Source organism: Cyclopterus lumpus, chromosome 19, assembly GCF_009769545.1.
Source record: "Cyclopterus lumpus isolate fCycLum1 chromosome 19, fCycLum1.pri, whole genome shotgun sequence".
Lineage (NCBI taxonomy): Eukaryota > Metazoa > Chordata > Actinopteri > Perciformes > Cyclopteridae > Cyclopterus > Cyclopterus lumpus.
Genome location: NC_046984.1, coordinates 3,485,719 through 3,510,897, shown reverse-complemented (window position 1 = coordinate 3,510,897; position 25,179 = coordinate 3,485,719). Strand labels below are relative to the sequence as shown.

The following is a 25,179-nucleotide window of genomic DNA, read 5'->3' as shown; positions in this document are numbered from 1 at the left end:
CTGGACATGGCTCAGGGACTCAGTGGACATAATATCACATGTGACAATTTTTTTACATCGTACAAGCTGGGACAGGAGCTTCTAAAGAGGAAGCTGCATGGTAGGAACGATGAGAAAAAAAACGGTCTGAGCTCCCTCCTCAATTGCTGCCTACAAAGAACAGGCCTGTCAACTCGTCCAAGTTTGTCTACACGGCTGACACGTCCCTGGTATCCTATGTGCCAAAGAAAACCAAGAACGTGGTACTCATGAGTACACTGCACAGGGATGGAAGAATCTGTGGCCTGGAGCATCAGAAACCAGAGATAATCATGGACTACAATGCCACAAAAGGAGGGGTGTACAACATGGACAAGCTGGTGTCTGCCTACAGCTGCAAGAGGAGGACCCTACGCTGGCCACTGGTGATTTTCTTTGACATTCTGGACATCTCGGCGTACAACGCCTTTGTCATCTGGATGGCATTGAACCCAGAGTGGAACAGGGGGAAGCTCCAGAGGAGACGCCTCTTTCTCGAGGAACTTGGAAAGGCACTGGTGAAACCACAAATCCTGAGAAGACAGCATGTTCCGAGAACCTCAGCCTCTGCAGCCACCCAACCTACAGAACCACCATCTGCAGAGCCTGAGGTAAGTGTGTGATGCTGTTGCAGTATATGTTTGACACTCATACCTTGCGAGACAGAGGTTTTAGTAAAATTCATGATCTTTTCATCTTTCTAGGTTGCGGCCGGCAGCAACAAAAAGAAACGCTGCGAAGTGTGTGGACCCAAGACGGACAGAAAGACGCAATATACATGCATCAAGTCCAAGAAGTACATATGCAACACACACACAGTAAAACTCTGCCACTCATGTGTTGAATAGGCTGGTGTTGTATAGGCTGGTATGAAAAGGTAATGTTTTCAACAATGTAATGTGTTCAATGTAAACTGTGTGTTGTGTTATGTAAAATGACCTGATTACTAATGAAATTCAGTGAAATTCAAATAAATAAAAATCAATAGTTATGAACAACCTTGCTACATTTGTAAATGTGTTGAATTTTGTCCACTCACATCTTGATTATAATTGATTTTCTTGATTTTATCAATAAAACCCAAAAAAACGAGTAGCACTTTAATTTGTAAATGTGTGATAACAAAGTTAAAGGGCAAATATTAACCATATTTGCTGTTTATATTGCTTCTAATTGGGTTGAAGAAAACATCTGTTGAGTATTTTAACATAAAATAGTTTGATTGTGTTGAATTAAATACACCCAAAAATACGGCGGGTCCAACAGACCCACAACACCTGCTGAGTAACAAAACAATGAACACCATACAAGGGTTAACATGGATATATCTTTTTAGTTTAGTTAGGAGACAAAAAGGCAACCAAGGTGTGATTGATTAGGTGGATATTTTATTCAAAGTCAAAAAATCTTCTTCTACCCTTCTTTCACGTTCGAGTTCGACCGGATCAGAGACAAAAAGAAACTGGCAATAAATCAGTAAGTCCGAGGCAGCTTTTGGAAAGTGGCACATTTTCTGTTGTTTTGGCTCTGCATCACAGAAGAGGTTGCAACCAAATTCAAGACTTTAGTTTGAACCTAAGTTGGACAAACAGTATATGAGTTGTAGTCCAAATGTAGAGGAAATATGTATATAAAGACATGGATGTGAAAACGTTCAAAGACCCCGTACAGCTGAAAGTCATTACTTTAACCTCAGTCATAATTTCCTTTCATATCCAGTGCAAAGCCCAAACAATGTGCCTCTGTCCGAATACTTAATCTATGGACATATCGGCACTCATTTCAATGTCTAACAAAACAATGTCCATGATTAAAGAATATGGGTTGTATTATAGTCACAGGTTCTTTAAGAATCTTTACCACAATCAGAACAAATATGCATTTATTGTGAAATGCAAAGAGATAGAAATTCGTCTTTGATTTTTGTGCCAAAGCCCAACAAACACGGACTGAACGCTGTTGTATGTGAGACGAGAAGTCAACGTGGATTTATGTCGTCACATAACTACGGTGGTAGTTCCTAGTTATTCTAACTAAACCGAACTAAGTAGTTTCCTGTGAAGACGGAAGTTTATTTTGAAAAGACTGTAAACGGTTAAATCGACACTCGCTTTTCGTAGGAAGACGCTCATACAATAAGTAACTTTTGTAAGATATTCTGTAAACCATTAAATGAGGATGCATTGAAATATTAGCTTGGTCACAAATCTGAGAGAATGTCATCAATAAAAGCTTTTATTGATGACATTGTTAGGTGGATGGAGAGTTGTTTAAAAAAATAATACATCCATAGAGCTTTTGAAAAGGTGCCAGTTTTCATTTCATCTAAATAAATTCATGGTAAGATATCTGATATTTGGTTGACCAAGGCTTCTTTCACACTTTTTTTCATCAAGATGTGCATGAATAAGCTTCTTTTTTTTTTTTTTAAACTGGCAATAGGCGATAGACTCCTTTTCCTCTGCCGACGAAAATAAATAAATAAAGAATATCTGTGATGCAGCAGGCAGCGCTTAATGGACTCAAAGCTCAACTTGTTCAGCCGGTTCCCAAAGAAAGTGCGTCCGACTTCATCCATCTCTTCAACAGAAGTGCGAAATGCTGCAGCCGGTCATGGGAAATGGAAGAATGCTATTACATTATCACAATAAAAATGATTTTAAAAAGACAAGTGTCTTGTTTGAAATAAAAATGTAACATTTAATCATATTTCCATAAACTCTCCTTTGAGCACCCTCAGACACATTTCCAGTTCAGTCCCCAGGACACAGATACATAAAATCTATATATCACCATGTTTAAAAGAGGCTTCTGAAAATACATACAGTGCTACATTGTGTCGCGGTTGGAGTCGGTCACGTGGAACCTGAGATCAGTGACAACGAAGCCTTTCACATTGCAAATTGTTCAGTGAAGTCACTTCAACCTCATCCTTCGTTGTGAAGCTGCTGCTGGTCTGAGCTCAGCTGAGTCGCCCTCTTGTGGTACATGATGACATTGCACCTTGTAGACTGAGTGATGGAGAGAATGTTTGGACTTGGATGTTGCTCGGTAATTAGTTGAGACACACAAGGGTTTGTTTTGCACAGACATAAAGTCATTAAGTCAATTTACAAAGGGAGATTTTGTCAAACTTATTCATCTGATTTCAGAGAAAATTAAAGTGGACCAATAGAAAACTAGAAACACCTGTTATCCCTGCAGTCCTTGAGGTTTCCCGATGATGCTTCTGAGGCTGTGCTCTGTGGTAGTCTGGTTTTGGAGTGCATCATATGGAAAGGGGTTTCTATTTTTTAACAATGTTTCTGCCTGCCATATTAACATAATTGGGGACGAAGAAACACATGTCATGATAATGCAATCCACTGCAGCCTTCGGCACAGTGGCAACATTGAACATTAGATTAGATGATGGGTCCACTATATGGCCAAAAGTATGTGGACGGTCTGATACTGTGTTACGCCCAGAGGTAATGGTGACACGTGTCATGCATGTGCTCCTTTCAGAAACCAGAGCATTAGTGGGCATGCTTCATATTCTACAAATCAATTATTAGAGCGGCATCAATGTTGTCATTTAACTGATAACTCGTCAGCGTAGTTCCGATAAAGCATTATAGATATTTATGAGTGTTTATAACTTTAACCGTACATATCTTCTCATACCACTCTCGGTTATTACTTTAGGTGTAAAAACATGAAAGATTCAATTCAATTCAATTTCTCAATTCACGTACAGTGTGCTGTTCCTCTCTCCCACCTCCGGGTCCTGTGTAGCGTCTTGTTTAACGATGCTGGTGCTGGTCCTGTAAAGATCCTCTCTGCTGCACATTCAGACCCAGCAGGACTGAACGCGTAAGAACAACTAGTCAGTATAACAACAGAAAGACTGTTCTATAAGAACATGTACAATACAGAATCCACCCCCTTCATACCAGATTTTATTGGGATGAGAACGTCTTTGGGTGCTGTTATACAGTTAAAAAGCACAGAGAAGCTTGGATTTCAAGGTAAACATTATTCCACGATATCTTTACATTGCAATTTGTTTTCTGCTATATTAATGCTTTTCCAAGAATGGTATAATGGATTTAAATGTTTGGCAAATGTGATTCTTTCCAGGGTGGTATGTTTGTACTGGAGGCTTTTTATTTCATTTAACATCTTTGAATTGAATAGATTTGACACAAATTAAATCTTGAATGTCCAGATCAGGCTGAAAAGAGTCGAGGACAAACATTTGGACTGTCAGAGGCCTTAACATGCTGATGTTCAGCTCCTGAAAAGGTATTGTTTAGACTACCATATTCACGTTGGCATGCTAACATTCGCTAATTAGCGCTTAACCAGGCGGCAACCCTCGGTTCTGCTGGGTGAACGCCGGAAGTGTCTTAAAACTTGTATTATCTTCTATGGCCAGCAGGGGGCGACTCCTCTGGTTGTATAGAAGTCTATATAAATGACTCTACTTCTCTCTTGATTTATTCCCTCAGTAAACATTGTAAACATGAGGTTATGGTCTCAATCTCTAGTTTCAAGTCTTCTTCTTCAATACAGCATGATGTTCATTTTGTAAATTATGGTCCATTTAGAGTCAAACGGACCATAAAGCATGGGATGCTTTAGGGCGGGGCTAACTTGGATTGACAGGTCGCTGCTGCTACCAGAGACGTATACGGCTCTTCCAAATATGGTAACTTTGAAATGTAAATGTGTTCGGCCTGCACTCATCACCGACGGCCGCCACTGAGTTCCCGAGGTTACTCTTTAACCCGATCAAACAATAAATAAACACAAACTGCTCTTTGTCGTTTGTGCATACGCAGAAGAGGGAAAAGACGTCACATGGTCCATTCGCTGTTTCATTTCGGTATGTTGTCCAAATAGACGACAGCTCAGCAATAGACCGCCGACTCCTCGCATCCATCACTCTGCTTCATGACAGCGTTCCAACTCCCATGTGGTGGACCAGGCGTTACCCACACTCCCACCTGCATACCACTCGTACCATTCACAAGGCGTTTCATACGGTGGGGCTTCCACCTGAAGGCCGTGGCCTGGTAGAGGTTTCCTAAAGTCATCCTAATCCTTTGGAGGCATCATTCTTGAGGTTACTGTTTTTCTTCCTGTAACTTCCAATATGTGAAGAAACAGACCAGCTATGTGAACGTGGACCCGATACTGTATACATAAAGTAATGAAGTAGTGGTTGTACTACATCTTGTGGTCAGGTTTTGGTATTGCACCTTTCCAACATTTATTCCATGTAATACTACTTAATTACTTCTCTGTAATGTTAACATCTGTGAATCAATATCCAACAATCGATGTAATCCTCCGTGTTAAATCCTGAATATTTTAAACACTCAATCAAAATGTGCTTAAACAAAAAGGATCGTGAGGATGTGCTTGGTTACATTTGGTTGATAGTGGGGCACCCGAGGCTTATGGGGCAGTGAATGATGTAAGAAAACACGTACAAATCTAATTTCTAATCTAATGGGCAGTCAGTCAGTTTAAATGTCATCTTCTCTCAAGAATGTGTGTAACATGATCGATGGGGGTCTCGTTCTGATGTAGACACGGGGACGTTTTGCTCTCTGTGCATTCATCATTGTGAATTAATGCGTTTATGCCGGCGACAACCTCCTGAAAAGCTTGTTTAGTTCGGGGGTCATTAGCTCTGCTCGTCATTGAAGCAGAGAAACCAACAAAGCACGTGTGAATTAAACATATGGTTAACGTATGACCATCGACAGTTGGCCCATTAAAGATTTGGGTAGGGTCAGCTAGCATCCGCCTGGTTATATTACCGATTAAAGTAGCAAGCTGCACCAGCTCCAAAGGGGGTTTATTGATTGCTGTAAAGATAATCTCAACTAATATAACTCATGATAATCCTTCAAACCGTCACTGGAAATGTTTTTCTTGAAACATTTGATTCAGTCATTATTTTGTGTAAATAAACTGAACAAATAAATAGAAATCCAACGCGTTTGTACAGGTGCCATAGAGTGCGTCACATAAGTACTGAACTCGGAGACAGGAAGCTAAGGGGGGCCCAAGAGTCCGCAGGTCTCCACCGACTGCTCTCTGCGTTCTGGCTGATGGTGCGCTGCTCACTTCGATCTTGGGAAATCAGTGAAAGTGTCCAAAACAAAGCCTTCTTGATCGGGGTCCACAGCGAGAAGACCAGGGGAAACGACGACGTCCCAGTCCGGTCCCGGTCTCAGACCATGTCCACCAGTTTAAACTTACCCTCCTGTTTAAAGGGCAGGACGCTGACGAAGGTCTTGTAGAGCACAGCTCCTTTTGGCAGCTTGGTGATGACCCGGGTGGCCTCGGGGCTGCGCGGTGCCGGGACGTAGACCTCCTTGGTGTACCGGACGTAGCCCTCCTCCAGGGCGAAGAGCGTCTTGTTGGTTCCCATGCCCACCTGCAGGACAGGTAAGGGGGGACAGGAGGCACGATAAGAACGTGTCCGTTCTCCACAACACCAGATCAACGTTTCACTTGATACGGAAAGTGTTGCTTACGTGCGCTCCTGGGTGATACCTTATCTGCCTCTGTGTTGCAAGGATGTTACCCGCATGGACATAATTACCTTGTAAGAAGAAAAAAAAAAAAAGACGTTAGATTACATCATAACAATGACAGGAAGTAACACCTCTCTGTGGAATAGAATACACGTTAAATGTAGTCCGTGGGAACAATAAATTAACAATAATAAATAAATTAAAAAAAACAGTGAGCTATATTCTCCATAGAAAGTTCTTCTGCACATGGAGCTGCCGTACCTACATGTACCATGGTGCATTGCGCATAACGCTAACGACGCCCAGTCATAACACAGTGTAGCCAAGTTGGCACGTACTCATGAGAGAATCAAAATAAAAACACGGAGGCACCGCAGTCCGAACTGGCAACAGCTCTGTATTATTGTCATATTGTCATAGCACAACAGCTCCACTCCTCCTACTTTAAAAACGTTTACAATAAAAGCCCAACTTAAATTGACTCAGCATTTGGCCAAGACGCAAGATGCAGTTTTTTTCCCCTCACTCAAGGGCAATTTGCCTGTTGGTCTCGGTTGTCTTTCACTTCCAGTTGACCTTCGGGATCATGCAGCAGATCTCCATCATACATTTGAACAATTAGCAACCTACATTAGGCAACTCACAACAGGTTTAGGACGTTCCGTTTACGAGTCGCATACTTTCTTTTAAACCTTCCTTCATGATGGAGGATTTACTGCATTGTTTCTGTTGTATTAGACTGCATTACATTGGCTAGGTGGATTTAATATAAATAAATTGTTGGTTTAGTATTATCTTATCTTTATCTTTCTTCTTTTCTATTAAGGTTATTCAGAGTAAGAAATATATACACATTTGTCAGCCTTCTCCTTTAATAATATGTGCTTAGTTTGACCTAAGGTTGGGGTCGGCACCTCTCTTTTACTGCAGTTTAAAGAACAATAATTAGTAGTACCAGGCTGTCACGTGGAGGCTGAATAGCCACAGCACTGACAGGAAGTGGTTTAAAAACAACGCGTTACTACCGTCATATTTCTTGGAGCCATATCTTCGCCCGGGGCTCTTCCCACCGAGGTTCTTGCTGCTGCCGCCGGCCTTCTTGGACGCGAACCTCACGGAGTCCAGAAGAGAGGTCTGGACAGGTACCAGCAGACCTGAAACCAGCAGCACAAAGAAAGCCAGGTCAAGTCACATACACACAGTGTCCGTATGCCATAACGACTAACTTTCGTGGTGTGTCACTGGTCACCAGCTCGACACGCCCCTCATTGTTCATCAGTTATTTGATTGGACGTTGCAGCTGATCGGACTGATCGCTGCGGTTACATACCAGAGTGAAGACGGACCACAGACTAAACTCAAGTTGTATATTAGATTTGTTTTCTGATTCACCATATGGTTAAAATATATGTTCATTGGAGGTGAACAACAAAAGGATCACAAACAACTTTCTTGATCCGTTATTTCCCTCAATACATTTTGTTATGGATATAATTAAAGTCAGAGAGAGGAAACTCTTTTCACATAATTTATCATTATTTCATTCAGTCACGTGTGGCTGATCATGATAATTGTCAGATTTGATGAGTTATATAATTTAGGTTTAACCTGAAACATTGAGCCTAAAAATGTAATTCCAGTGTTGAAGAAAACCATAATCATATTGTGGGTTACTTTATAATAATATCACAATCAGAATTTCAAAACATACAGATACAAATAATTAGTAAATAAGACAAACGCATTCCGCCGGTATAAATCGGTACTGCGCCCAGAACACAGGTATGAATACCACACACTGTGTATAAATACTCAATGCAGTTTGTTAAACTAGTAACAGGCTACACAGAGAAACCATCTCCACTCTGACAGTGATGTGTCTGTATTAGTATAAGTGGTAGTTTAACACCATTAAATCAACTGAAAACATTATACGATCATTGTTATCAATATTTTAAGTGGATTTTCATTATAAAGTTCGCTAAAAACTGTCCGGACCAGAACCAACTGTTAAAGCCGACTGACAGCTGATCAGCGGCTACCGTCATCAGAAACCGACGTCGCTTCACGTGACGTCACATTTCTCTTAACACATATTTCCTCGTTTCCTCTCTCCTCGCATGGTTTCCTTGCGTCTCTCCATGCATCCCTGGTGGGAGGGACGCAAGTGAGGGAAACACATGCAATTAAGCGGTTTGGGATGCACCCATTGACATTCGTAGCTAATTTAAACATTGAGTTAGCTCTGCTAGGTAAGTTAGCTAAGATAGCATGTAACAGATTAAAAACGTAGCTAAATGTTTACAGAAAGCCCGGAGCTGCTGATAATAAATGTGCCTATTTCTCACGTCGGCACGAGACATTTGTAAATATTGGGAGAACGTGTAAATTACAAATGCTGGTACTCGATACCTGCTCTCGACTTCAACATCAAGGACGCCAGCGCCGCCATCTTTAACGGTGTCACTCACGTCGTCTGCGTAATTGTGTCACATCCGGATATGTTTGCTGCATTCAAGATCCCCAAGACAGGCCTGTATCAGCAGACTACAAATACTGACCCTCTTTCGTGTCCAAGTTGGAGCGAAATGCCACCAACAGTCATGAAATGCCATCACAAGGATCTGTTACGTTTGCTTTATTAAGACACAACTACAAACAATGCTTAAAATGTAAAAAAGAATATGCTTTTAAATTTTCTGAGTTTATGATTTAAATTAATAGCAGGCAAAGACAAATATTACTTTGAGTATTTTTTAAATAAAACAAACTAAAATGGGTCTCCTACGGGCTAAAGAGAAAAGACTGCGGTGAACGGAAGTTGAGGGTCGTTCCATAAACCTGAATGCAACATTTCCTCGCAACCGGGGAAATTTAAACGCGCTCTTATGCAAAAACATACTTAACGCGCTGCATGCGTCATCTGGTTATTGCTAAAGGCACTAACTTCTTAAAATAACCCACATCTGTGAGCGGGATTTCGTGTGAGGTGAGTATGACCAGCGTAGTGAGCTTCCAGCTGACGTAACGACGTCTTTTTCCGTTTTAACGTCGGCTGCTCCGTGTTGGTTTAATAACTTCAATGTTTTCGATGTGGCTGTTTTCCCCCCCGAGGGAACATAAATGCTGCAAAAACTCAACTGAAGAAGTAACTTAAGCATTTCTTATTCAAAATGTATTTTTCTTATCGTTCAAGTAATAATTTCACCGAGCAGCAACGTTTACTGGAATAAGTGCTGCTTAGTTGGTTATAATAATAACTATAGTTGCTGTGTATTATATGTTATGATCTGGCAGATACTTTAAAGTAAGATACACTAAAATTATTTAAAAAAAAGATTTCTGAATGAATCTTGTTTGGGTGTCTGTGTGAAGATGAAAAGGCACTTCTGGGCCTAAGCTTGGTCCTCTCGATGCAATTAATATATTTTTTAATGAATTATTGTCTCTTATCTCAGGAACTTCTGCTTGCACGTGAAGGGGCATGGGCAGCTACAGTGACTCCACCAGTGACCTCGATGAGGAGTTGCCCGTGTTTGACTTCCTCCAGGCGGGTCGATGCCGAGCTTCCCCGAGCCACGATTCGGATGCCTCTGAAGCCACGGCGTCCGCAGCGAAGGGCAACGCGGCCGCCCGCACGGGGACGGCGGATGTGCTGATGATCAGCAGCGATTCTGATGACGGCGTACCTTATGTCCCTCTGGCACAGAGGCTCGCGCAGAGACGAGGCAAAGCGATTAGCGCCTCCTCCTCCACCGGTAATGGGGAAGATGCCGAGCGCTGTTCGCCACTCGATCTGGCCGGCGCACGGCTCCCCCGTCCGAACTGGCCTCCGGGGTCAGAACGGCCGCTCGGCCTCCATCAGGTCTCGTCCGGGGGTCCGGAAGCCTCTCCTGTTAGGAGGAAACCCACCAGGCGGACAGAAGAGGAGATCCAGGCCTCCCGGGAGGAGGCTCTGTGGAGGAGGCAGGCCGGGCGGGGACAGCAGAAGGGCAAGGAGGCGCTCCGGCAGGAACAAGAGAGACAGAAAGCAGAGAGGAAGGCTCTGGCCGAGGCCGCCAGGGCCTTGAGGCCGGAGGAGTGCATCAAGCGCATGGTGGTGGCCGTGGACCCAGGTCTGTAGATCAATTTCATACTGCAATCAAAGCCCATGTGCTCGGAAGGCATTATTCAAGCTTCTTCTTTGTTGTTGTTGGCGTCTGCAGCTCTTTTACAGCTGGAAGGAGGCGGCACTCTGCTGGCGTCGGTGCAGGCTCTGGGCTGCAGCTGCGCCGTGGAGAAACAACCGGTCCCACGCAGCGTCAGCTGGAGGAGGAGGACTCCCGGTGCCCAGGTGATGACACACAACACACGAGTTGTCTGCTCCAACCGCTGCGGCCCACACAGGGTGACACATGAATATTATGTACTCGAGACAAATGGGTCCGTGGTTAAGGAGGAGGCGTGTGTGTTTGTGTGCGTGCGTGCGTGCGTGCGTGCGTGTGTGCGTGTGTGCGTGCGTGTGTGTGTGTGTGTGTGTGTGTGTGTGTCCAGCCCGACGACAGCGGCGGCGCGTGTGTCCCAGAGGCCCACGTGGTGATCCAGTTGACGGTGGACGACTTCATCACTCTGATCCACGGCTACGTTCAGGTTGGTCCGGCGCTTTTTAAAAAAAAACGAGGCCCCGATTAATGAACCGACGGGCGGTAGGAAAGAGACGTGAGGATAAAGCCGAGGAACAGGCGCACGGGATCTCCAATGCAACGCGACGGGATATGACATCGCAATATAGTCAGAGTAATATGTAGAAGTATGTTAATTAGGTGAAAAGAATATGAGCGTACGAATAATTCAACGTCGCAATTGAATTGTTCACGGAGCGAAGCAGAAGGTACTTGTTTCCAGTAAAGTGTGACGGCATCAGAATACATTAGCAATATCAAATGTCTCATCATCATCATATGGCCATCATTCATATTACAAAACAATTGCTGAGTGTGGTTTGCTCGTCACAGAACGTAAAAAGCAACACTAATATATTGTAATATAGAAAAACCAAATCCTTTACAGGACAGAACTGATGTCATACATTTTTCTCACCAACTACGTTCACATGACCTCTTATTCCAAGTTGTTTACATTGCTAATGAGAACGAATTCCACAAATATGTTTGTTTGCACGCCGGCCGTGTACTGTGATTAACGTAAAACGCCTATTTTGAAGCCTCGTGTTTGGAAATTTGTCCGTCGCCTTCTCGTCTCTTTACAACCAGTGAATGAACGGAAGTGACCATATTTGGCCTGTGGAAGAGTGACCTAGAGACCTGTCAATCACAAGGTAGCCCCGCCCTAAAACATACTCTGCTTTATGGTCTATTTGACTCTAAACCATACTTTATGAAATGAAGATTGTTCTGCTGTATTGAAGAAGACTTGAGATTAAAACCATGAACTCTGAGGTTAAAACTGCAATTGAGTTGTTTATGTGTCCAGAGAATATCAGTCTCTGGTCTTCCCGAGGCCTAATATGGAATGCAGCGTGCCGTTTACACGTTTCAAATCCAGTCTATTGTCATATTTGGAGTATTGTCGTGCATGGAAATAGTCGCACTCAGACCCAACCCTCCACTGATGATGTACATCTTTTAAAAGCACCTCACAAATATATATAGTGTCATTAAAAAAGAATCCATCACTCAAACAGGAGGCAGTAGCTGCTTTTGTTTGGGACTACTTTCAGTGTCGGATTAATCCACACATGGTAAATGGTAAAGGGCGTTCCACTGTTTATTTACAGCAGTGGGCCGGTGCGTGTGGGTGTGTCTAATGCAGGAAGAGAGGCGTGTCCTGGGCGGCTCTGGTCCGACTCTGACGTCCTGGGTGCAGGAGCAGCAGAGGCGTCACCCCGGTAAGGTCCTCAGCCTGGCGGTCATCGACCTGGAGAAATACTTCAGGTAGGGAAGGACGGCCTCAAAAGAGTGACGTCTTCATCATCGGGAGACAAAAGGAGCGGCCCCGGTCTTCACTTATTATTATTATTATTATTATTTTTGTCTTATCTGCAGATCCCAGAAGTCCCAGAGCCAGAAGCGCTTCCGAGACGCAGTCGCTGGCGAGGAGCGGGGGGGAGGGAAGGCGAAGAAGAGGAGGAAGAACGGCGGAGACGAGGCGCGACCCGAGGTGTCGCGGGTTGAGGTGGAAGAGGTAGGCATTCTTTTCTTGATCTGAAACAGACTTTAGTTCATTATTCACGCCAAATTCATTTTTCAGTCACTGATGATGTGTTTTCTGAAACAATAGAAAATATTATTTTATAAAATAAAATATTTGAATTGATCGTCTGCATGGTTTGAAGGGTAAAAAATTCCTCAAATTGTAAAAAAAAAAGGAGAAAAGAATACCAACCCCTTATTTATAGGGTGTCTAATTTCAAAACAAATCTTGATGAATCCCAGTAATGTCTTCATAAATCTTGTTAATCTTTCCGCATGCTTGAGGTGAACCCCTTTTAATTTGCTTCTTAAGTGAAGGTGGCACAAATGAATGTGTACCTGTGATGTCATTTGCATACTTTAAGGCCCCGTTGCCCCTTAATTTAAAAACCCTGTCGTCCGTGCAGAAGAACACATGGAACCTGTAAAAGATCTGAATACATACTGTTAATTTCCCTTAAACTCCCATCAGGCAGTGGTGCATCTCCAGCTTCACACCGGCGTCTCCGTCCGCTTCTTGTTAGCCTGGAAGGACTTCTCGGCTCACATCGCCATGACGACCAGAGCGGTCGCAGAGGCCCCTTACAAGTGAGCGACCTCCCAAGTTAACTCCTCTTTGGGGCGCACGCGGTCGAGAGACTCCTCAGATAAAACGATTGTTTCCTCTGTGTGTTTCGCAGGCGAGAGAGGGAGCAGACGGGCTTCTCGTTCTACCTGGAGAGCGAGTGGGCGGGGGGGCAGCGGGTGGACCGAGGAGGGAGGGGGCTGCTGCAGGCGTGGAGGAGACAGATCCAGCAGTTCAACAGAGTCAGTCCGGACATGGCCTCGGCCATCCTGGCAGCTTACCCCTCCCCACAGCTGCTGAGGAAGGTACACGCCCACTTCTAGCAGGCCGGTTGACCATCCCCCAGCATGCCCCAGCATATGTTAGGACAAGATGTCTGGATTACTCCATTTTAACGGGAGGCCTTTTCTCGTAATAACAGCATATGCATTTGATCTGATCAACAAATCTCTTAGGGCCGTGCCCCAATCACACTTTTCTGGACGTTAAGTTTAAAAAATATATATATATTATTGGGCTGCTTGTACAGCTGTAAGAATGATTTAAGTCTGTTTTAAAAGAAGATCAAATCAAATTGTGAACAGGATATTAACCTTTTTTTTTCTTTCTTTGTAAAGCATGTAATACTTGACTTCTTTCCTTACAGGCTTGTACAAAGGCAATACAGTAGTCCGTGAATATGAGATATGAGTTGACAGATATTTTACAATCGGCGTCGTGGAGGTTGGTTTATGGCTTTCTGCCGGTTGTTGTGTGCTCGTACGCCCTCTGGCGTAGAAACAAACTAGTGTTTTTATGACAGATTATTATTGTTATTACTAGGTGTTATTGCAATTTCTTTTAAAAAAAGGAAATTTACTACGTAGTAATGACTAGAACATTGTAAATAGCTTGTTATCCTGTGAAAAATAGCAAATCTTCTTGCCATAATAATAAATGAGCAGATTGCCTTTGTCACAATGGCAGCAATATGCCGTTCCATTAAAACTTTGAATCCTGATTATAGGGTTATACTAGTCAGCCACCTAAAATAAAGGCCTACCAAAAAGAAAAAAAACCCAATATGAGGTGAAGTTCAGGATTATTTATTTATTTTTTCTTTCCCGAATTCCTTCCTGTTTTTCTGTGGATTAAATATTCTGTATTTACTGCTTTTCCTCTTGTAAAAAGCACCATGAGAGCGCTTCAATGCGAGCACAGCTTCCCTCTTAGTACAAATGCATCTTTATGGTCTCAGATGTCAGTTAGCTGCAGCCTACAAGGGAATGACCCTTCTGTGGGGGTTTAAATGGCAACGCAACACATCCACACGATTTGAAGTCACGTCTGCAAACACAGTTTTCTTCAAATCAAATTTTTTTGTTTATGAAGTACCCCCCCCCCCCCCCCCCCCCCCGTCTTTTCCGCAGGCTTACAGTCTTTGCAAGACCGAGCGTGAGAAGATCTCCCTCCTGTCTGACCTGGTGGTCCGCCGAGGAGAAGGCGTCACCTCCACGACTCGCCGCGTCGGCCCGGAGCTTTCCAAGCGCCTCTTCCTCATGATGAACTCCTGCGATCCTCAGCAGACTCTGGACTCCACCGTCTGACCCCGTTTTGGAATACGATGTGGATCGTCTCTGGACTGTGGCCGTTTCTGTTTCGAGCATTGCATTTTTAAACTTTTTTGGTGACATTTCTTTCTTATGTATAACTTGAAGTTTTATAGAAAATTGCATTTCTTTGAAGATTGCAATCATTAAAAGGTGCAATATTCTGAGCGGTTCTGGTGCCATTTTGGCGCAACGCTAACAGCGCTAACAACGCTAACAGCGCTAACAATATAAATTACGGCAACCTCCGGTTCTGTTGATTAAAGCCGATGCCGAAGTGTCTTAAAACGTGCGTTCTCTCTCCTGACCAGCAGGGGGCGACTCCTGGTTGCAAAAAGAAAGTCTGCGAAAATGACTCCTTGATTTATTCACCTAGTAAACATGAGTTTATAATAATAATACTCCATTTTATTTATATGGCGCTTTAAAAGGTACTGAAGGCACTTCAAGGTCTCAATCTCTAGTATCAAGTCTTCAATACAGCATGATGTTCATTTAGTAAATTATGGTCCATTTAGAGTCAAAACGGACCATAAAGCAGAGTATGCTTTAGGGCGGAGCTTACTGTGATTGACAGGTTGCTGTCAGTGCCGCATTCTAAATATGGTAACCTCGGTTCATCGCTTGCAAAAAAATAACAACAACATGGCGACAGCAGTAATCCAAGATGGCGACAGCGAACTCGAGGCTTCATAACAGCAGTCCAAAGCCCAAATGGGTGACATCACGACGACTACGTCCACTTCTTGTATTCAGAGGATGACATTGACAGCTGCTGTCTCCTCTTCTTTTTGCCCTGAATACTAACAATTTAAAGAAAAATACTCAAAAAAAGTTGGAAGCTATGTTCATGGTACTTGGAAAAATAAAAAGTCGACATTTCTATTTCCCCAGTACCTGGGCCAGAATCACAGAACGCGTGTTTCACAGCTTACTTGTGTAATATCTTTGTGTATTTAAACTGCTGTCTAATTTAATGTTGTGGCTAACCTCTTTATGTGTCATCAGGCTCTCCTGTGTGTGTGTGTGTGTGTGTGTGTGTGTGTGTGTGTTTAGCAAACGTGGATCCTGACCAAGAAGAGATGAGGGAAAGGAATGAAAGGGTTAAATGTTAAATGGGCTTCAGAGATGAGCATCATGCCTCCCACCACAGGTGCTGCAGACGGAGAGTCCGCGGTGACGGAGGCGGTTCAGAGGGGAACGAGGGCAGCAGTAAGCTGGGAAATGAATTCAACACGGGTCTCAAGCTCACTGGACAATACAGGGTTGAGCAATGCCTTTAATACCACACGGAACCAGCCTCTGGGGAGGGTTCGTCCCCGCTATCCCTTTTATGGTAGATTTAGAAAAGAAAATCTATTTTGTAAGATGGTTTTACCAAAACTACAACAAACAATCTTGTGTGTTTTAAAAGCCAACGAGTTCAAAACCAGTAATGACGACTAAAGTGCAGATCTCCGCCAGGTGTGTATGAAACAGTTGATCAAATATGTTGTGTATAGAATATGCTTTCATAAAAAGACAGCCACGAGGGGCCCTTGAGCATGCAGTCAAAAATGAGAAGAAAAAAACAAGTTCAGGCTCATAGGTCTGTAGCGCGAGCAGAGCGTGAGATCATCCGTGGATGGATGGACACAGAGATGCACACACACACACACACACACACACACACATAATCTCCTTGCGGAGATGATACAAGTACATGGAAAAACATAAAAAAACAACATTAAAGCTGCGCTTCTGAATAAAACTACCCTTCACTGTAGTCGGCAAGGAGCGGTCCCCTGAGGGCCGATGTGTCCCTCGGGGGGCCACAGCGGAGCTCGTGTCTCCGGGCTCGGAATCGAACGCTGACGTTGCTCCACGTCTCCTGGAAGTGCAGACGGGCATTAGAGTACGACAACGTAAGGACACGTTCATAATGTGTCCAATGTGTGTGATTATCAGTTTGTCATGGAGTTCCGCCTCCCGAGTGGCCATAAAAGGAAAAAAGCATAAAAACATTAACGACGGGTTTAAATTGGACCAGAATACAAAGCTCGTAAAAAAATAAAATAAAATAAACAAACCTGATTACATTTTTGATACAATAAAATATGATTCAACCAGGCTTTATTTTTCTCTGTGGAGGACACGGATCCATAAACCTGCAGTCAGACCAGAGACTTCTGTACAATGATCTCAAAAATGCAAATGAAACCAGGACCGTCTGCGTGGAGGATACTGCACCGTAACATCTACTGCGTCTGCCCACTGACTGCCATCATTGCCCCAAAAAGCCACCGTGTCACGTCACATGACTCGGTAGCTTTCGGTGTCGCGGTGCTGGAGGAGCGGTCCGCTTCCCCTCAGATACCCTGAGTTCAGGTCACAGAACTTGGCAATTACAGGGAAAGATACACGGCTTTGCTCTCCCTCAGGACAAGCCTCTGCTGCACGTCGTGTCTCGTTTGCTTGGAGGTGGGGGGGCGTGGGGGATGGAGCCAAAACAGGAAGAAACTAGAAAGGGGGGGTGTGTGTGTAAAGGCCTCGTCTTATTTCCCTCTGGCCTCTTCCCTGTGAGGCAGATCCACACTGCGTGATAAGGCTGCACTTTAAAAAGACATTGTGAAGAGGATTTAAAAGGTGCTCATGTTGGTGAGCGGGCCCAACACAACGAGAAACACCAGTCTGAACTGAAAGCTTTCCGATCAGCACAAGGTTAAATACATATGAGAGACACATGTATCATCTCTAATGTGCAACAAGGAAAGAAAAGAAAAAAATCCCTTCAATCAACCATGAAACACTGGTAATGAGTTTATTGTGATGATGAATGAACGAGGAGTCGTACCAGAGTCCCACTTTGAGGTCTCGTCGTTGCATTGCACGACGAGCTGTCAGAGGAACGCCGTCATGTTAAATGATCCCCCCCCCCCCACTCCCCCATGCTCATTATGAAGGCATGAACTGCAAAAACAAGTTTCAAAATCCATCATTGACGCCGCTTTTGAGAGAACTGACAGCGCCCTAATAATCCAGATGCCCCACTGCAACCCCCCCAATCATACAGCGGGCGCCAAATATCACGCTATTGTGGCTCTTAATGTCTGATAACACACACTGGTGTCTGAATGTCAAACCAACTTTAGGAGTACAGTCACAAGAGGGATCTGAATCAAATCTTCTGCACGTGATTGGACCGTTAAAGAAAAGACAGTTACACTGATTCAATGGTGTCATTTAGACACAAACTAAAGACATGCCTGTTTACTCTGGCGTTTGTTTAATTACATTTTCTATGGCCTGCTTTCATCTTTTTTCTTTATTTATTTTTCTTATTGTTTTCTTATATTTTTGACTGCACCATCTTTTACTGTGTATTTTACTCTGCTCTTTAACTGTTGAAATGTTTTTAATTGTCAATTTGTTGTAAAAGACCCTTTGTCTGTGAAAAGTGCAATATAAATAAACTTTACTTACAGTTACAGTTTGATTGATGGATGGATGCTGGGATGACGTATTTTGGGCGTCGCCCTGGTTCCCTCGGGGGGCAAAACTGGATTTTTCCGGTTGGATTTTTAATTATTACAACAAACGGGCGATCTTTTTGAAGCTGTGGTGACTTGATTAAATACTAATATATGAATGTGTTCAATGTAAACATAATATAAAAAAAAATTGATATGGACAAGATATGGACCAAGCGTCACGAGTGTGTTACCTATAAATGCGTTGAGCTACAGTTACAGGCCCACACAATATGTATGAACACATGTCGAATGAACCAGATTACCAACAAACTCATTTCCACACGGTGAAGCTGGAGCCCTTCGGGGCCCCCGGGGGCCCGTAGACCTGGAGAACCCAGCCTTGTTGACGATGTTTAATGAGCAGAACATTCAAACGTGACATTACTGTGTGTCACTATCGTGAACTTCCAGTCTGTTATTTCCTGTCATCACAGCCTTCCGACGCTCTCCACGTGAATGGATGTTGCAAAAACATAAACAAAAATACATACCCACAAATGAGATGAAGGTGCAAATTAATCTACTTATCAGATTTAGAGCTATGGGAAATTGTGCCGTGTGAGTTGCATGATGGAATTAAGTCACTAGGGGGCAGACTTGCGCCACATCCCCGCCCCCCCCCCCCCCCCAAAAAAAAACATTGGCTTCGACTGGAGTCAGATGGGCAGATAGAAAAACATCAGCATGTGTCAGGATTTGAGAGGCTGGATAAATGATCAGGCGAGCACAAAATGCATCCTGTAAACTAACGGACGGAGGAAAGATAAATATGCGGCGAGAAAACCGTGCTAGATTTTGATAAATGGCTCCGATAAGTTTCTACGTGCTAAAATAAGATTTCAAAGTGATGGGCGTGTCAGCTCGTGTTTTATCTTCCGCGTTGGATGTCGGGCATCTCTCGGCCTGCCTCTGAAGGAGGCCCATTTGTGTTTGTCGAGGGTTGTGTGCAGAATAAGGAGGGGGGGGGGGGGGGGCTGTGAACCAGGTCCTGGCCCATTAAAGTGTGTGATCATGAAGTGAGATACAGTGTCAGACTATCAGTGTTTTTTAGTGTGAATGTAAAATTCACTAAAGGTCGAGTCTGAAATAAAAAAGAGGAAGGACGAAGGCAGCGCGGCGCCTTTATTGTGTCATCTTTTTGAATGAATTCGATCCCTCGCCCCGGCAATGCTCCATCCTTTGATGTCACGGCGGGTGTGTTGCCGGTGACAACCGTGAGAACGCGTCCAGTTGTGACATCACCGCGGCCCGCTCGATGTTTTAACCTGCGGTGAAACGTTTCAGCTCTTCTTCCATGTGGAATGACCCTTTAATCCAAACCATAACCGTTCTAAACACACGCTTGGCTGCTCGACAGTTCAGACATTTATTCCAATTATGGGGGGGGGGGTTATATTTCTGATTCTAATCTTAATCCGGAACCCAATTTTTAACCCCCCTCTTTTACGAAAAGTCAAAAAAGCCACCAGGATTTCTGTCTCCAGTGGGAAAGGTACAGTCGGCGTTCACTCCCAGACAAATGACTCCGCAGTAGTCGCAGGTATTAATCGTCTCCAGCTAAATAAATACATAAAGTCAACAGGGATTATGACAGTTATTCAAACACTCCCATTCATGCGCTCCTCCAAGCCACCAGACCTCCGTCTGTCAACAGTAATTTGACCTTTAACACTCAGAAACAAAACACTGGTTTAGGGGGATGAGGACACATTGTTATTGTTTATTTACCAAAACTGTGTGCATGAAAGCACTGAAATATGGAAACAGGAAATGGCCTTCCCCAAAACAGTTTGCACTTTAATTTACAATATCCCTGTCTAGCTACTTCAACATTAACATTCCTCTTATTTGGAAGTAATGTGCAATCAACAAATGACCCAAACATTTAAAATTATAAATCCCGCTTTTTATTTGGAGTTAATTGTGATTTCAAAATGTCCTGCAGAACAGCAGGTTAAGAACATGGATCAATCTGTGGATTATTTCCTTCATTGATTCATTCATTAAGTTTCCATTCATTGAAAATGTCAGAAAACGGACAAATCTATCCATCATAATTTCCGAAAGCCATTTTGACTTGTCATAGCAGCATGCCATAAGCAGGGTAAACACATGTGTAATTGGTCAAATTAATCACGGTCCCATTCCACTTGCAGTGAGCTGGACCAAAACCAAAACTACTTGGTTAGGGTTGGGAAAAGATTATTAGACTGTAGTTATTTGGGGTTTAAATGACGACAGAACCCTTCAGGAGAGAAACAGAGGAGGATCCCTCTCCCCGGATGGACAGATGCAATAGATGTCATGTGTACAGAATGAACAGCATTACAAAGTTACATAAACACATTACATGAATATGACAATGTATGAATGGAACTCCAATCCATGAAACAGAAGGAGGTAGAGAGGAGGGGGGCGGGGCATCAGCAGGGCCAACGCGGGAGGCCGGCTCACCAGGCATCAGACACCTCCAGGTCCAATGGACCCTATGAGACGTGAAGTCACAAAGACTCCGGGGAGGAAGCAGAGTTAATAAGGTGCAATGGAGAGATGTAAATTCATCCATAAGGAGAGAGAGAAGAGGAGAGAGGTGCTCAGTGTATCCTAAAACATCCCCCAGCAGCCTATAAGCCTATAGCAGCATATCAAGGGGCTGGACCAGGGCAAACCTGATTCAGCCCTAACTATAAGCACTATTAAAGAGGAAAGCTTTGGAAAGTCTATTCTTGAATGAGGTGACTGTGTCTGCCTCCCGGGCTGAAAGTGGAAGCTGGTTCCATAAAAGAGGAGCTTGATAACTGAAGGCTCTGGCTCCCATCCTACTTTTTAGGACTCTAGGAACCATGAGTAGCCCCGCATTTAGTGAGCGCAGCTCTCTAATAATTCGTAATAGGCATGGACCACGATCTAGACCTCAACAATCCATGAAACAGAAGGAGGTAGAGAGGAGGGGGGGACGGGGCGATCAGCAGGGGCCATGGCAGGAGGCCGGCTGACCAGGCAGGAGGCATCAGACACCGCCAGGTCCAATGGACCCTATGAGACGTGAAGTCATAAAGACTCCGGGGAGGAAGCCGAGTTAGTAAGGTGCAATGGAGAGATGTAAATTCATCCATAAGTAGAGATCAGTCAAACTGTCTCACCAAACACGGTCTCTATTAGCTCCTTCGCAATTTGTTCAGTCCATTGAGCACATTTGACTGTATGGGGCCAAACTGCTCAGTCAATGTGGCTCATTGAAGTCTGAACACAGCTCATGAAGCTCCATCGGTGTTCCTCTTTGTTGTGGAAGGTGTCACGACTATAGAGTGCTAACTGCCAAGCTTTCACCACCAGTGTTTTAACAATCCAGGACCAGGACTAAAGCCTTGATGGAAGTTGCCCTCGAGCACTTATCAGAGATCATCTTATACTCCTTAAATCATAATGTTAACAGCAGCAGGGGAAGGGGGGCTTGTATTTGCCCTTGGAACAGCAGATATGTAAGCAACCCTGCCCTCAGCGACCGGGAGCTACAAACTACACCCATCACATTTTCATTGATCTCCTGTCCCACAAATCAAGACTCATCCTCATTCTTCCCCAGCCCGCTGTCAGATACCCGGGTGCTTGTTTTATATTCCACGCAGCCTCCCCTCTCCCCCGATGGGAAAAAGAAGAAAAAAAAAGCCCAGAACTTTTGTAGCTCGTCAAAAATGCACAAACAGCGGTGTGGGTGTAACCCCGTGAAAGAGGCAGGCGGAAAAGAATCAAAGTGGACAACCTCCAAACCCCACTCCGTCAGGCAGCGGCCGCACATCAGTATTCCCTCCACGCTGGTAAAGACAGCGGATAGGGGGCGCTCCTGCGGGGCGTTTTTAAAAAAGAAATTAGCATTCCGCTCGGCTGCCGTCGCGGTTGCTTGATCCACAGAAACAAATTGGGAATTGCCTTCGATACAGGAGTTGAAAACACTCCCAGGGAGTTCACTGACACGCGAGAAGCACGGCTTCCTAATCGCACGCAGGCACAAATACTCAGAAACGAGGACAAAGATGCATGCACATAACATGCCCCCCCCCCCCTCATTCAGCAGAGCTCCATTCAAATCAGACACCACGACGCCGTGGACATGAAGTGGAACGCTCCCACGAAGTCCTTGAGCCGCGCGCAGAGAGCACCGGGCCCTCTGGAAGTGATGTGTGAGGCCTCCTTTCTAGCAGCATCCGGTTGGACTGTGTCCTCTCTCTTTTATGCAGCTGCACTGCATCATTCGCCGCATGTGACAGGATGAAGACGAGCTCCTTCTTCCTCACGGGGCTACGAGCGGGGGGGGGGGGGGGGGGGGGGGGTGAGAAGACAGAGAGAAAAAGAAAAGGTGGACGGCGTCGAGAGAGAAGGAGGGGAAGAGGATGGAGGGAGAAGGTGTGTGTTTGTTGGGTCATTTATCATCAACTCTTATCCGCTGGTCTGCCTCGCTCCCTAGCGAGACACAGAGAGATAATGCATGGAGGAAAACAAAAAACACACAGACACACACACACACACAGACGGACACGCACACACACACACACACACACAGACAGACACGCACACAGACAGCCAGACAGACAGACACACACACACACACACAGACGGACACGCACACACACACACACACACACACACAGACAGACACACACACACACACACACAGATAGACAGACAGACACACACACACACACAGACAGACAGACACACACACACACACAGACGGACACACACACACACACAGACACACACACACACACCCCGCGGGAGGACAGAGGGACGAGCGGATGGTGGGATGAGGTCCCCGTGGTAGAATATGATATGCGATTCGAGGGAGTTGACAGGAATATGTCAAAATAACCTGTTCTTATTATCTCGTCATTGCCGAAAAGATGATCTTTGAAATCAAGCTGCATTAAATGAGTTTTCTTCGCCCCTCGGAGCTGCATTTGCATTAAAAAGCGAGATACTGGATTTCTTAATTTTTTAAAGCCCACACCAACAAACGCATTTCAAAGTTAAATCATATAATGATATATATCGGCTTCCTTAAATAGCATACATTATGTTATTAAAGAAGTTGATTAATATATGTACTGAGTGGGACATTTTAATATGCAACCGGTTGTCAGCTTATACTCTCAGCTCAAACTAATGCAGTCTGATACAACATCCCTTACAATTATCTTTGATGAACTGGGAACGCACTGGGAATGCAGTGGGAACGCACTGGGAACGGACTGGGAACGTACTGGGAACGGACTGGGAACCGACTGGGAACGCACTGGGAACGGACTGGGAACGTACTGGGAACGGACTGGGAACGCACTGGGAACGGACTGGGAACCGACTGGGAACCGACTGGGAACGCACTGGGAACGCACTGGGAACGCACTGGGAACGGACTGGGAACGCACTGGGAACGCACTGGGAACGCACTGGGAATGGACTGGGAACGCACTGGGAACGCACTGGGAACGCACTGGGAACGCACTGGGAACGGACTGGGAACGCACTGGGAATGGACTGGGAACGCACTGGGAACGCACTGGGAATGGACTGGGAACGCACTGGGAACGCACTGGGAACGGACTGGGAACGGACTGGGAACGCACTGGGAACGCACTGGGAACGGACTGGGAACGCACTGGGAATGGACTGGGAACGCACTGGGAACGCACTGGGAATGGACTGGGAACGCACTGGGAACGGACTGGGAACGCACTGGGAACGCACTGGGAAAGCATTAGAAGGTCTGAGATGAAAACAAGGACAACACCCTGGTAGCTCTACTGTCAATCACAAGGTATCCCCGCCCTACAGCATTCCCATATTTATGGTGAATTTCACTCTAAATGGAGCATCATTTACTAAATGAACATCACGCTGTATTTGAAGAAGACTTGAAACTAGAGATTGAGACCAAAAACTCATGTTTACAATGTTTACTGAGGGAATAAATCAAGAGAGAAGTAGAGTCATTTATATAGACTTCTATACAACCAGACTTCATATTTGGACCCAGAGTCTCCTCCTGATGGCCAGCTAATCGCACCGTAAACAACGAGCGGTGCACAGAAGAGGAAGTCTTCACCAGAACCCCAGAATGGTACCGCCTTGCGCCCCCAGAGGCTCGTCTGTGGCGATAGCTGATGGCTTTCCGGAATTGGCGGCCATCTGACGAATATAAGTCAAATATTGTTATCGTGTCTCAACTGAGCTCTTGAGAAAAGTTTAGCTTCTAGATGTTCCCCAGCCTAGTTTGTCTAACTTTGAGCAGGCTTCGTGTTCACTGACTTGTTATGGATGAGCCATAAGCTGGAAGAGGATTAAAGCCCCCGTAGATCTGTGGGGCTGCAAAGTGGAGCGATAATCCTCCGTGAGTTCTTCACTAAGAGCATATACACAGTCATCGGATCCATTGTTAACACAAGAACATATTGATTAAGGAACTTTAAGAATCACAGTGTCTGACTGCACATCATGTCTTTATTCTTTATGGCACTCAAAGCATGTTTGACTTGACTTATTACAACCCCCCCCACCCCCCACCCCCCCGTGATTGAAAACCAACAGCCAAAAGGAGCCAATGACTCCCGTCCAGTACCTCCGCACAACATTTCCGCCTCATATAAACTTGAATAAATGGTATTGAATGCAACCTTGGCCCCTGGTGTTGCTCTCTATGGGCGCTACCTCTACCTCAGCCCCAGTTTACTCCCTCCTGTCTACGCCATTACACACGATGAAGTGGGAGATC

At 44.6% G+C, this 25,179-nt stretch overlaps 2 protein-coding genes across 5 annotated transcripts; one reads left to right on the top strand and one right to left on the bottom strand.

The window, feature by feature from the left end:
• Positions 1-3,941: 3,941 nt before the first annotated feature.
• mrpl27 (mitochondrial ribosomal protein L27) lies at positions 3,942-9,091 on the bottom strand. The gene is made up of 4 exons (XM_034558736.1): positions 8,966-9,091; positions 7,579-7,707; positions 6,554-6,621; positions 3,942-6,453 (listed from the first exon to the last, which is right to left on the bottom strand). The coding sequence occupies exons 1-4, from the start codon at positions 9,003-9,005 to the stop codon at positions 6,247-6,249; spliced, it is 444 nt and encodes a 147-aa protein (XP_034414627.1). The 5' UTR covers positions 9,006-9,091; the 3' UTR covers positions 3,942-6,246.
• Positions 8,623-15,780, top strand: eme1 (essential meiotic structure-specific endonuclease 1). 4 transcript variants are annotated; one of them, XM_034558733.1, is made up of 9 exons: positions 8,623-8,805; positions 10,012-10,668; positions 10,759-10,886; positions 11,087-11,182; positions 12,365-12,486; positions 12,598-12,736; positions 13,217-13,332; positions 13,425-13,614; positions 14,719-15,780. In XM_034558733.1, the coding sequence occupies exons 2-9, from the start codon at positions 10,038-10,040 to the stop codon at positions 14,893-14,895; spliced, it is 1,599 nt and encodes a 532-aa protein (XP_034414624.1). In that variant the 5' UTR covers positions 8,623-8,805; positions 10,012-10,037; the 3' UTR covers positions 14,896-15,780. The 4 variants fall into 4 exon arrangements, with proteins under 4 accessions (XP_034414624.1, XP_034414623.1, XP_034414625.1 ...); XM_034558732.1 differs by lacking the exon at positions 8,623-8,805 and adding an exon at positions 9,311-9,542; XM_034558734.1 differs by lacking the exon at positions 8,623-8,805 and adding an exon at positions 9,549-9,701.
• Positions 15,781-25,179: the final 9,399 nt, after the last annotated feature.